This window comes from Clarias gariepinus, chromosome 17 (genome assembly GCF_024256425.1).
Source record: "Clarias gariepinus isolate MV-2021 ecotype Netherlands chromosome 17, CGAR_prim_01v2, whole genome shotgun sequence".
Classification (NCBI taxonomy): Eukaryota; Metazoa; Chordata; class Actinopteri; order Siluriformes; family Clariidae; genus Clarias; species Clarias gariepinus.
The window spans coordinates 8,042,810-8,057,250 of record NC_071116.1 but is presented as its reverse complement, the minus strand read 5'-3'; the positions used below and the strand labels follow the sequence as shown (position 1 = coordinate 8,057,250).

The window sequence follows — 14,441 nt, the reverse complement described above, 5'->3', positions numbered from 1 at the left end:
TCCAGTGTCTTCTTGTGCCAGTCCCGAGTCTGGATAAACGCAGAGGGTTGTGTCAGGAAGGGCATCCGACGTAAAACATTTGCCAAATCAATGATGCGAATCAAGAATATAATTCCCATACCGGATCGGTCGTGGCCCGGGTTAACAACGACCGCCACTGGTGCTGTTGACCTACAGGGTGCTGGTGGAAATTGGGCTACTGTTGGTCAAAGAAGAAGAGGAGGAAGGCGTGTTCGTAAGCAGAGAGAGAAGAGGAAAGGCAAGAGTTTAGGAGTGATCGTAGGGACTTTGAATGTTGGGACCATGACAGGGAAAGGAAGAGAGTTAGTTGATATGATGCAGAGAAGGAAGGTGGATATACTGTGTGTCCAGGAGACCAGGTGGAAAGGTAGCAAGGCTAGAAGCTTAGGATCAGGGTTCAAATTGTTTTACCATGGTGTGGATAGGAAAAGAAATGGAGTAGGAGTTATTCTAAAAGAGGAGTTTGTAAGGAATGTTCTAGAGGTGAAGAGAGTATCAGATAGGGTGATGAGTCTGAAGCTGGAAATTGAAGGGATAATGTTCAATGTTGTTAGTGGTTATGCCCCACAGGTAGGATGTGAGTTAAAAGAGAAGGAGAAATTCTGGAGTGAGTTAAAAGAAGTGATGCAGAGCATCCCCAGAGGGGAGAGAGTGGTGATTGGTGCAGACTTCAATGGACATGTTGGGGAAGGGAACAGAGGTGATGAAAATGTGATGGGCAGGTTTGGTCTTCAGGACAGAAATGTAGAAGGACAGATGGTGGTGGACTTTGCAAAGAGGATGGAAATGGCAGTGGTAAATACTTTCTTCCAGAAGAGGCAGGAAGATAGGGTGTCATATAAGAGTGGAGGCAGAAGCACTCAGGTCGACTACATCTTGTGTCGATGTTGTAACCTGAAAGAGATCAGTGACTGCAAAGTGTTGGTAGGGGAGAGTGTAGCCAGACAACACAGAATGGTCGTGTGTAAAATAACCCTGGTGGTGAGGAAGGCGAAGAGGACAAAGGCAGAGCAGAGGACAAAGTGGTGGAAGCTGAGAAAGGAAGAATGTTGTGAAGTCTTTAGGGAGGAGTTGAGACAGGCTATGGGTGGTCAGGAGGTGCTTTCAGTTGACTGGACAACTACAGCCAATGTGATCAGGGAGACAGGTAGGAGGGTACTTGGTGTATCATCAGGTAAGGGGAAAGTGGACAAGGAGACTTGGTGGTGGAATGAGGAAGTCCAGGAGTGTATACAGGGAAAGAGGCTAGGTAAGAAGAAGTGGGACACTGAGAGGACTGAAGAGAGTAGACAGGAGTACAGGGAGATGCAGAGTAAGGTGAAGGTAGAGGTGGCAAAGGCCAAACAAAGAACATATGAGGACTTGTATGCTAGGCTAGACAGTAAGGAGGGAGAGGTGGATCTGTACAGGTTGGCAAGGCAGAGAGATAGAGATGGGAAGGATGTGCAGCAGGTTAGAGTGATTAAAGATAGAGATGGAAATGTACTGACAGATGCCAAGAGGGTGATGGGAAGATGGAAGGAGTACTTTAAGGAGTTGATGAATGAGGAAAACGAAAGAGAACAAAGAGTAGAAGAGGTGACTGTTGTGGAACAGGAAGTAGCAAATATTGGTAGAAGTGAGGTGAGAAGGGCGTTGAAGAGGATGAAGAGTGGAAAGGCTGTTGGTCCTGATGACATACCTGTGGAGGTATGGAAGTGCTTAGGAGAGGTGGCAGTAGAGTTTTTGACAAGTTTGTTTAACAAGATCTTGGAGAGTGAGAGGATTCCAGAGGAATGGAGGAGAAGTGTATTGGTGCCAATTTTTAAGAACAAGGGAGATGTGCAAAGCTGTGGCAATTATAGAGGTATAAAGCTAATGAGCCAGACAATGAAGCTGTGGGAAAGAGTAGTGGAAGCTAGGTTAAGGGCAGAGGTGAGCATTTGTGAGCAGCAATATGGTTTTATGCCTAGAAAGAGTACATCAGATGCAGTATTTGCTTTGAGGATGCTGGCGGAGAAGTACAGAGAAGGTAACAGGGAGTTGCATTGTGTCTTTTTAGATTTAGAGAAAGCGTATGACAGGGTGCCAAGAGAGGAGCTGTGGTATTGTATGAGGAAGTCTGGAGTGGCAGAGAAGTATGTTAGAGTGGTGCAGGACATGTATGAGAGCTGTAAGACAGTGGTAAGATGTGCTGTAGGTGTGACAGAAGAGTTTAAGGTGGAGGTGGGTCTGCATCAAGGATCAGCTCTAAGCCCCTTTTTGTTTGCTCTGGTGATGGACAGGATGACAGATGAGGTAAGACAGGAGTCCCCATGGACTATGATGTTTGCAGATGACATTGTGCTCTGTAGCGAGAGCAGGAAACAGGTGGAGGAAAATTTGGAGAGGTGGAGGTATGCTCTGGAAAGCAGAGGAATGAAGGTTAGCCGCAGCAAGACGGAATACATGTGTGTAAATGAGAGGGACCCAGGAGGATCGGTGAGGCTACAGGGAGCAGAGGTAAAGAAGGTGCAGGATTTTAAGTATTGGGGTCAACGGTCCAGAGCAACGGGGAGTGTTGGAATGGGTGGAGAAAAGTGTCAGGTGTGTTGTGCGATAAAAGAGTATCAGCGAGAATGAAAGGAAAGGTGTACAGGACAGTGGTGAGACCAGCGATGCTCTACGGCTTAGAGACAGTGCCGCTGAAGAAAAGACAGGAGGCAGAGTTGGACGTAGCAGAGCTAAAGATGTTGAGGTTCTCTTTGGGAGTGACAAGGATGGATAGGATTAAGAATGAGTTTATCAGAGGGACAACCCACGTTAGATGTTTTGAAGTCAGAGAGGCCAGATTGAGGTGGTTTGGACATGTTCAGAGGAGAGATTGTGAATATATTGGTAGAAGGATGCTGAGGTTGGAACTGCCAGGCAGGAGGTCTAGAGGAAGACCAAAGAGGAGATTTATGGATGCAGTGAGAGAGGACATGAAGTTAGTTGGTGTGAGAGAAGAGGATGCAGCGGATAGGGTTAGATGGAGGCAGATGATTCGCTGTGGCGACCCCTGAAAGGGAACAGCCGAAAGACAAAGAAGAAGAAGAAGAATTGATTTATGGCAGTAATGTGTAATATTATGTTTCCTCTAAAGATGTCAGTAGTTGCACCATCGTTGATGCTATCATGCGATCTTTTGTGCAGATATTTTTCACATTAAAGTGCTTAAGCATTTTTTGGACCCCTCTTGTATATCTTTTATCTTTTAGCATTGCATTAGTAACCTTGGTCAGCTCTCACATTTACCCTGTGTTTACTAACTTTACGAAAAATATGTATGTACTTACAAACCTGTCTTATTGTTATTGTCTCTTTTGCGGTATATTTAGAAATTTCTTTGGGATCAATCAAGTGTCTGTCTATCTATATATTCATTCATCTTCTGTACCACTTATCCTGTGTGCAGGGTCACAGGGGCCAATCCATGGCAGGACACACACACATATACACACACACACACACACACACATACATACATACACATACACACATTGCATTCTGCCTGAAACATGGACCCAAGGTGAGAATCGAACCCCTCAACCCTGAAAGTGCAAGACCTCAGTACTAACCACTACACCACCGTGCCGGTGTCTATCTATATAGTGAGCAGAAAATTATCTTAGGAAGCATGTTTCAGATGTTGTAGTGAAATACAGTATGAGTGGACACTCCTATTGTAATGAACACAGATCATTTCTTTCTGTTATAGAGAACACCTGATAATAAACACATTGGTGTGGCCAATATTGTTGTTTCTGACTGTCCTGTCTTCTCTTACACATGTATAATTCTGTAGCTGTTTTTGTTTGTCTAAGGCACACATTTTCATCCCTCATCATGGAGTAACTATCCCCGGTTGCAACCAGTTTATTCTAGGGAGGGACTGCAATTAAGTGAAACAGGTGTGCTAGAACAGAGAAAACTAATATAATATAATCTAATATAATAATAGAGGGAGCAGAGTTGTAAATCTTTAGTGATTAATCCGTTTATTTATTTTATTTTACTTTTTTTGGACAGACTCAGTAGCCAAGAGACGTGAGGTAGAAAGTGCAGCGCTCTCCCGGCCGCTAGGTGGCAACAGCTGATCTACTGAGCGTGATACAAACACGGAGCCGCGACATTCAGTGCAGTTAACATGAGGAAGAGTTTACTCAGAGTTCTGAAGGAGAGATGGAGATGTTACAGGCACAGATTTGTTCCCTGGATTGCTTTAAACCTTGTAAAAAACGAGAGGTACTTTCAAAAATAATGCCTGGTAAATAAATAACGAAACGAACTCAACAGCGCGTTTATATCTATAATACCATAACGTTGGCGCTGTATTTACTACTCATTCTGTTGTGTAGGACGCTGCGCCAGGTGAAACACCGAGCCGAGGACAAGCGGTTGGAGGATGACCGAGTCCTCGCGTCCCTCGTAAGCCTTTTTACCGAGTTACTCAGAAACGACGCGAGCAACCAAACAGAACAGCTTCGCCTCCTGCCTGCGTCCTCTCGCCGCCAATACTACATTACCCACAATGCCGCGGTGCGCGACCCGGAAGTGGCGCCTCGCGAGATTATGCTGCGCACGCTGGGTTTCTGTGTGGAGAAAATGGCGAGTTCACTTCTGGGTGCAGGCACCGGGGTGTTCGTTACCCGGGGGCGCGTGCTCAGAGGTGTACCAGTAGCCATGTATCCAGGTACACTGTGAACATATATACGTCAAACACACAAATTTCCACCCCAGATTTCTAGACTTTATATTACATACTTGATTTGATATGACATGACTGGTGTGATACAAGTTGGTATCGAAAAGTTTTGAGACTAGTTTTTTTTTTAATAACAGGCCAACAGATGGCAGCACAAGGCTGTACGCACAGTCCCAAGGAACACCGACTGCCATAAGTCAGCGTGCCAAAAGACATCGTCCTGTGTTACAACTGCGATTTTCTCCCTAATTTATTCGTATTCAGTTCCCATTCGTCACCAGGGGTTTCCCATATCAAGGCTACTGCTCAGGGAGGTTGAAAAACTATCATGTGTCTCCTTCGAACAATGTGACGCTAGGCGACCTCATGTTTTCAAACGGCCCACTCAGGCACCATTGAGGGAGGTGTAACACTTTCGAAGTATGGCACTGTCCGCTCCTTCCAGTTGCATAAGCTCACATGATTGGCTGTAGAACCGTAATTGATGTGAGAATGCTAAGGGCCTCTCATCCCACTCCGCTGGGAGAGCTTAGCCAATCTGCCTTCTCCAGACCCTTCCATAACCCCTCCCATGTTCTCCCCGTGCCTGGCGTGTTTCCGGTTTCATCTCACAGTTTAAAGACATGCAGTTTAGGCTAACTGGCATTCCCAAATTGCCTGCAGTATGTGTGCCCTGCAGTTTATTGGCACCCCTTCCAGGTTGTACCTCGCCTCGTGCCTTAAGGCCCCCACAACCTAGTACAGGATAAGCTCTATAAACGATAGGTGAGTGACAGGGAATTAATTTACAAACACGCCAAGAGTAAACTTTGTTTATGTGCATGCGTATATACAGTAATCTCGTACAAATAAATGACGTTTTTTTTATTTGATTTCTGACACAGTTTTATTGGTTTAGGTCATTAGATTCATCAGTGGCATATAAAACATTGACTATAAAAATTTGGATTTTTTTTGTGTGGGGGGTGTGATGTGTATGAATATGGATGCATAGTATGCGCCAAAATATACAGTACTGTAACGTAATCATCCCAGACGCGCATCTGCGTTTGTCAACAGGGCAAAGCTCCAAGACTAGTATAAAGTGTACAAAGACTAGTGTAAAAGTGTTGTTGGAAATGGGTCTCCCAACTATAAGTATTCATAGTTTTACTGTATTTTCGCTCATATGGAAGCGATCATTAGTGATGGCGAAATGAAGCTTTATGAAGCTCTAAAGCCTTCCAGTCAATTGGTTCACGAAAGGTTCATTTCTTGAGGCTTCATTTGCACACAAACCCCCCTACTGGTCAAAGAATGTAAGACAAGCAGATGTGTTCGCAGTCATTTTACCAAAATCAAATCAAATTAAAATTTTATTTGTCACATACACAGTCATACACAGTACGATATGCAGTGAAATGCTTGTACGACTGCCTGTGACCTTTAAAAGAAATAAAAACTATACCAGTACTGTATGTGATTAAAGCTGTCTTGACCTACTGAAGGGTGGGTATGGGAAAAATACATGAGTTTTATTAAACTATGCATTTTTCTATTGTGAGCACAAGATAATAGCCCATTTAAACCATCTGTTGTTTTTTAGTGTGTGTAAGATTTTCATGCCTATTACATTTTGATCAATCCGACGGGTTCATTGTAACCACACACATACCAAAGTGAACCTCCTCCATTACAATAATATTTCATAATTTCTGTCATATGAGAGAGAGGGATAGTGATGTTTTCCAACTAGGGCAATGTTACTAAGAAAATGAAAATAAACAAATAATAAACATGATTATAATGACGGTATAGGTGCTTAGTGGATGTGAGTCTGGCAGGATGTGATTAACTCTTTTCAAACTGGGGCAGTGTTACTGAAAAGAGGAAAGGAAAGAGGGGCAGTGCATGTGCTTGTGCAACTGGTGGTTGTGTGTGTTGGTGACACTTTACTTATTTTTATTTAAAAACAATTCAACCCACGTATTGTGCAGAGATTCCTTGGGCTAATATATATATATATATATATATATATACACTACTCACAATAAGTTAGGGATATTGTGAGAGACTTAGTGGATGTCATACATATGGTGTTTGTTTCACTTTAGACGTTTTTGGGATAGGGAGGCAATTGTATTAGGGTGACACACCTCATTTTGTGTTTTCCATGTAATGGTCTCATTGTGTACAGGTGTGCCTTATATTGGGGCCAATCCCAAAAGACAACCTTTTTCAATATGCCATCAAGTTCAACATTCTGTAGGTATAAAAAGCTGGTATTGTCAGTAAGTCATTTCAAGTTCATCATTTAAACAGCCATGAACACATGAAGTCACTTAACGGACGAGCAGCGCCACCTGGCCATGCCTAGCCTTCGGGTCGGTGGCAGGTAGTCAGATGTTGCTCGTGAACTTGGTGTGTCTTAAAGTGTCATCAGCAGACTTGCATCACCCAGGAGTGGTTTAGTCACAGCACTTTCTTACCTCAGAGACATCATAGAACCCATTATCATCCCCCAGTTCCGCCAGATTACCCCCAAGTTTCTGTTCATGGATGATAATGCTCCACCACATCGTGGCAGAATTGTCACAGCTCGACATCAGGAAGTTGGAGTGCCTCATATGGTATGGCCATCAATGTCCCCTAATCTGAACCCCATAGAGCACGTCTGGGACAAGTTGAAGCAGAGACTGGATGATCGTACCCCACCCCCACGTGACCTGGCAGAACTGTAAAAGAGTGGAACACATTATTGCCTCAGAACAACATCATGAGGCTAGTGAGGAGCATAAGACGTCGCTGTCAAGCTGCAATTGTGGCAAATGGTGGAAACACCTGCTACTGACATTGTCAATTTTTGTTATTTGTTTACCTGTTATTGTCTAAATTTTTGGGGTAATGAGTATTAAACTAATGAAAATGGTGTTTCTTCTCATACATTATTAGTAATATCAAAGGGAACTTTTACTTATTTCATTCAAATTTAGAGCAAATAGGAAAAGCACTCATATCAATAACAATATCCCTAACTTATTGTGAGTAGTGTATATATCAGTCGCCGTAAACAATACAGGCCTCGAAACACGCTTCACTTAATAGTTCCTGGATTTCTTGACACACGCTTCGAAGCATCGGCACAGTCCCATCACTAGCGATCGTGAAAGAGGACTGAGTAAAAAAAAAACGTGGCAGAACAATTCCTTCCCATACCTGTCCCATTCCCTGATCTTACACTGTCTGATGGTTACTTATGGTGAATGTTAAAGGAGTGTTTGACTATGAAGATTCGCCAGAAACTGTGTCTGCATTGCGCAAACAAATCGTCTCCTTTTGCAGGAATCTGCAGCGACCTTTGTTTCAGGAATCCAGGTTGAGAATCTGTGTAAATGATATAATCACTGTCTACAGCCAGTATTTTTATTTGAAAGTAATGACTGACTTACCAGCCACTTCATGATCACAGTACATGCATTACCTTTATACATCACATCTTCATCTTATATACCACTTATCCTGTACAGGGCCTGGAGTCTCTCCCAAGAGCCTTTGGGTACGAGGCAAGGTGCCAATCTTATTAGTGAGCAGACATGCGCGCACACAACACACACTACGGACAATTTGAGAACGCCAGTTAGCCTAATCTGTAAAGCTGGAGGTGCAAGTCCACAGTACCAAGCACTACGCCACTGACATGTTATTTGTAATTAATATGTTATCGATGGGTCGATACACAAAATGCTGTCTGTGCATGACACGAATACACATTAGGTTTTTAGTCATGTACATACAGTATGTTTCATATAACACCATAATGTCTGAAATGTTATCATTGCTTGTTTTTTGTCTTGTAGTCATGCTCAACTCACTTTTTTTAAAGAGCTTTAGAAATAGTTTATTGTTTTTAGCAGATATTTTGATTGTTGGATGTTTCAGTGTAATCTTGAAAAATAATTGTTTGCATTTGGATCCACAGGTACCATCTATCAAGCTGACGAGCCAATTTTCTTCCAGTCCATTCGAAACCCATTTGTGTTTCGATGCATTGACGGTGTTTTGATCGATGGCAACGACAAAGGACTCTCCAGGCTAGTGTTTCGGTAAGTCGGAACTGGCACGGATGATAAAGTACAGAGCTCTAAATTAAGAAGTTTAACCATAAAACAATGAACTTCTACCATTAAGAGTTTAAGGCTATGTCCACTCGTAGTCGGGTATTTTTAAAAATGGAGATTTTTCTGTGCGGTTTTCGCCTTTTGTCCACACGCAAACGCAGTTTTGGTTGTGGAAAACGGAGGTTTTGGAAAACTCCGTCCAAAGTGGAGACTTTCCAAAACTCAGTTTTCAGTGGTGTTGTGTGGACACGGGGAAACTGATTCTGGCTTGTTGTAACGTCACTTTGTTTCGATGATGTAATGGTCTGTGTGCTCGTCTCCTTGATTTGACGTCAACTTTGTTTATGAGGATATTTTGTACAATAATGAACTTACATACAGTAAACTAGTGACTAGTTAACTACTGGACTTTTTACATGCCTTTACATACATGTGCAGTTACTCACATTACGTTAACAAACAGGTGACTAAATGTACTACTAAGCTCACTGCTGCTACATACTGTACAAAACTCCGACGACACACAGACCCTGCAGACAGCGGCGGCAGTTTCGGACGAGACCCATCGGATTTCTATAAAGCGCAACAGGTAATGACGTTTGGTCCAGGCTTCTGATTGGCCCCCTGTTGATTAGGGAGGCTCCTAACAGCACCTAACAGGGCGTTTTGCATTTTCATGTGGGCAAAGATATTTTTAAAACGTAGGTCATGTGGACAGAATTATTAGTAAAACACGAAGAAGAAAAATCTCTGTTTTTAAAAATACCCAGCTACGAGTGGACATGAACGAACTAAACTATTTCGTACTGTAGGTCATGCAGCGGGCGGGACCGGCTCGGCCCATTTCGCTTGAGTGACAGTTCGTGGTTGACACCCTGTCCAGCAAACCCTTTGGCGGTGGGACAGTACGTCAACAACTGCTCCAATGGTATGTGACTTCAGGACTGTTCATTAGAATAAGAAAGTAAAACGGAGCTCAAAAAGAAGGAGTTTAATGTTAGAATGGCAGTAGCAGGTCAATGTGTTGTTCAGCCCAAAGTAACATTTAGACAGTTTTTACTCCAAAGTTGTTGTTTGAAAGTTCTGGTTGTTTAAAGCGCATTGACATTTACAGGACAAGGAGTTTTACCAGTTAGAGGAGCTAATGACCAGAGAGCAGGAGCTTCTTTTCTCATTCGCTCTTGGAATTAATGAGAAAATCACTACTTTGATGATTTCAACCTTTTTCCTTTTTTTAATCAGCGTGTACTTATTAAATGTAATAGTATACCAGTGTCTCTAACGTCTTTCTCTTTAGCAGACCCTGAAGACGCTTTATTCTCATAAACCTGTTCTTGTTTCCATCTCCAGAGAACGCTGCCAACGTTTGCTATCAGGAACTCGATGTCCCGGAGGATTTCCCCATAGAACTTCTTCAGTATCTTCCCAATGTTAATTACATATCTAATACACAAAGGCAAGGCGGGTTTAAGTTTATTTTGAAGCGGTTTATTTGAAGTGTTTATACTACTGCAGCCTCCGCTGACTATGATCTGGTTTCTCTTTCAGGAGGTTGCGCTGTGTGGTGCTTGTCTCGTTAAGAGACATTAACATGGGTGAAGAACTTTTCTCCAATTACTACACCATTGTGCATGATTATTGATACGCGTTTTAACGGCAGTAAAAGTTTTTCCGTTAGCAAATAATGCAATGTGCTGTTTTTTTATGTACATTAAAGATATGTTCACATTACCAGCCTGAAGCGACTGTTTTTTTTTTTTTTACCCTAATGTTACACGAATCTGATTGATTTCTCTTTTAGGGCTTTCTGAATGTACAAATCTGATATTTTTCAAAGCGGATCTGAACCTCTTTTGTATGTAGTCCTAGATCCTAAGATACATATCCTTATTCACGGTCATACGACTACGAGCTCAGATTTGTGCAATGGCTTCGGCGTGGTGCCTGATTTCTGTTTTTCTTCTGGACCTTAAATACGGCTGAATCTCTGCCGTCTATCAAAGCAAAACCCCAAGCAGGTTTATTTTTGCTAAAATGGTCGGTTGTTTGTAATTAATGAGCGGCTGCACCAATATGACTCGTTTTAACCCAGATGCATCAATGTCCATGTCCATTTTAGAGTCAGATAAAAATCACCTGTAATTATAAGCGTGATCCGTCATGACATGCAAATCCAATCTGACCCAAAAAATCTGAATTGAACGTGACGGGTAATGTGAACACAGCCTAAATTTTATTAGGGAAGCAAAGCAGCTCAATTTTAAGCATGTCCAGATTCTAAAAGTAGGCCATTTGGACATGTACCTAAACACAAATGATTAAAGGATATAGTGAAATGTTTTTAAAAATTGAGCCTATACTTCGCTGAAGTTTTAAAAAGAATCTGAGAAAACCTTCCTGGATCAAATAGAAAAAAAAGAATCCATTATAGCCACAGGAACGGTCTTACCCATCCTAGTCAGTTTCAACTCCTCTTCAGGTTAGATTTCTTTTAACTGAGAAGAGTTTGAGCTGCCTTTTAGGCTTGACTGACCATAGCCATAGTTTCAGCGGGGACAATTACTTCACATTCAGGTTAATTTCTGTTACTTCCCTAGATTTTATAAATTGGAAAATCAAATCATGAATCTTCTCAAATTCAACATCACTCCCCTCCGCACTTGACCCTCAATTAGAAACCTGATTTGTCAGGAGGTTGAAAGAATAAAGCGCTTATGTAAGGTCAGTCACTTTTCCGAAAAGTTTAACTTTCCATTTTCAAACATCAGTGTTTTATACAGTTTGTTCAACAGCTTTTGTGCTTAAACTTCCGTTTCTGCCTTTGTGCCACAGTGACGATAAGAAAATGTCCAAAATACTCAAACATAAATGAGGTCCATATGATTTCCGTACTTTAATGTACTTTTATTGAAAAAAAAGTTCAAGAGCTAGTTATAATATTTCCAGAACTTTTTTTATTCCTGGAACTGTTTGCCAGTTATTTAAGTATAACGTAAAATAGAAAATAAAACCAAAAAAAAAAGGAACAACAATGTCTATGTACAAACATTATGAATGATAAAATTTTCTTTCTGAATAATAATAATTGCTGTTTGATTGTCTATTTAACACTAGAATTTCTTTACAGCAAAATAAGTGTTAAATGATTTTTGTACTGTAATGCTTATTGTTTTTTCCCCCCAGCACAGAAGTCAATGTATGAAAAATGAACATTTACTAAACGTAACATTCTGATAAGGAGGGTCTGTAAATTTACAATAAATCTGAATGCCTCTGGAAGCAAACGACCATCACTACATTTACAACATTTTTTAAGCTAGTTTCATACAAACTTTGGACAGGAATAAGTTACTTCAACACAATTTCCTAAAGCTCTGCTTAATCCTTGGAGGGACAAAAGAAATTAATTGCACAATCTACAGGACTTGAGTATTTTTTTTCATTCTTTGTTTTAAGTGTATTAAATAAATGGCATTAATGCACATCCTTCAAGTATCTAATGCAAAAACAAACAAAATGGAGAATTCTGGCCTCTCTAGAAATTAAATGAATGTTACGAACCACTTTCAAGTAGCGCTCTTGCGATTCGTAAAAATCCTCAGCAAGTCTATGTAACATTCATCACTCGGAGAGGCCAATGTTTCTGCAAGTGTTTTTTCCAGGTAGATTGAACATGCAAGGTTTCTGAATGAGTAATAAACGTTAAGGCAAAACTGCAGCCTCGGGTCGTGCCTTAACCAGCAAAACATTCTCTCTTTTCAGACGAGTTCAGTAAACCCCTAAGACGTAGTAATACTGTACATTCAACTACTTCACTAATCCCGGTGTGAAGACAGAGCGCAGACGGCCGCCGACTGCGCCGGCTTCACACGCGCCGTGTACTGATCCTCAAAACACACTACACCCACTTGCAGTGTACGTGAATAAATAAATAAATAAGTTTTCTTCTTAAGCAAATCTCTTGTAAAGCAAATCCGACAGAAAAAAATATATAGATATATTTATATTTATATATAATAATCGGTTAAACGGTAAAGCAAGTAAAGGCATTTCTGTGGAATACTCAAGTTACAGACTCAAAAGCACAGAACTTTCAAGTTCAAGTCTGTTTGCCAAGGAAGAGAAATGTAGGAAGGTTTGTTACATCCGCATCTGTACATATTTACAAATTATTGCCATGAGAGAGTACGCACGAATTGGTGGAGGGAAAGGGGAAGAAAAAAAAAGAAAAAAAAAAAAAAGATTGAGGTAAATGCGCTTGGTCGTGTCAGTAAGGGTAACATGAAGGGCAGAGCTTTTAACAAGGATAGTCAGTCTATCGATATGTGGTTTAAACTATTTATGACCAGTTAAAATTACTGTAATAAAATGCATAGATCAATTTAGCTTGATCGCTTGGTGATCATTGAAGATATCTAGTATAGTAGTACGACCTTCCACTTTGTTAAGGAAATTAAACATTAAATATAAATGATAATCCTGGCAGTCACCATGAGAGCCTGGGGCCACACACACAGCGTAGTTAATATAAATAGTATTTACATAATCAAGTACAGGGATGAGCTTATCCGTACATGAACGAAAAAACACAAACGTCTCCAAAAATGACTCCTGCTACTAGTTAGCTCGAGCTTGCTAAAAGATTCCCATGCAAACATTTCTACTTCAAATACGCAGTCACTCAAGGCAACAGAACGGGACAGAACACACAGAAAAAGGACATGTGCCAGCAAAGTTCACAAATTCCAACAAGTTACAGCTAACAAAGGTTGCGGTCAGGTTGACTGAGCAATGTGCAGTCCAATGGTGTTTAGAGCAAATAAATACCCCCCTCCCCCACCAAAAAAAAAAAAGTGATCAACCACTACAAATAAGAATGCAAAATGAAGCATTATGAACAAAGAAAATGTATCATTGACAAACTGTCTGGCTGATAAAAAGATTTAAAAAGTACTTAGATATATAATGGGGAAAGAGTTACTGTTCGATAGAAATTTACAAATATTAGTTACAGTTTCGATAAAGCTCGAGTGACCGGATTAAAGAAAAAAAAATATATATTTTTTTTTAAGGAAATAATATGCATTTTTCAGAATAGAGTGCCTGAAGCCGTAATCGCAGGGAATGCATATCGATAATAAGATGAAAGTTCACTGGTAGCTGCAGGTCAGAGAACTGCTCCTTCTAGAGGCACAGCAGCTCCACTTACATCAGGTTGTCCACTCCAAAACTTTTTGGAGTCTGCGTTTAACAGCTACGAGATGAAACATGTAGGTAGCGCTCAGCATGTCTCCAATATTCACAAAGGCGCTACAGCTAATATCAAGGAAGAGGAAAGGCATGGGAGGAGAGAGGGAATTTTGCATTTTCTTGTGGGAACTACTAGCGTGAAAGTTTTGACCCTTCACCCCCACTTCAGTTTCCACAGTATTCGGACAGGACAGGCGCAAGACTTCCCCCCCCAAAAAAAAACATTACGGACTGAAAATAAATGGCTGTTATTAACTCTTGAGAACTCAAGATTATGGTCTGTACAATAATAAGACATCACTGATGTCATAGTAAAAAAAAGAATTCTGTACATATATATACACACACATGTACATAATTAAAAAATT

At 41.0% G+C, this 14,441-nt stretch overlaps 1 protein-coding gene across 2 annotated transcripts; it reads left to right on the top strand.

Annotated features, from left to right (window-relative positions):
• The first annotated feature begins 4,134 nt into the window (after nucleotides 1-4,134).
• setd9 (SET domain containing 9) lies at nucleotides 4,135-10,539 on the top strand. 2 transcript variants are annotated; one of them, XM_053515665.1, is made up of 6 exons: nucleotides 4,135-4,266; nucleotides 4,380-4,714; nucleotides 8,685-8,808; nucleotides 9,636-9,751; nucleotides 10,174-10,279; nucleotides 10,372-10,539. In XM_053515665.1, the coding sequence occupies exons 1-6, from the start codon at nucleotides 4,169-4,171 to the stop codon at nucleotides 10,463-10,465; spliced, it is 873 nt and encodes a 290-aa protein (XP_053371640.1). In that variant the 5' UTR covers nucleotides 4,135-4,168; the 3' UTR covers nucleotides 10,466-10,539. The 2 variants fall into 2 exon arrangements, with proteins under 2 accessions (XP_053371640.1, XP_053371641.1); XM_053515666.1 differs by having other exon boundaries at nucleotides 4,163-4,288.
• The last annotated feature ends 3,902 nt before the right edge of the window (nucleotides 10,540-14,441 follow it).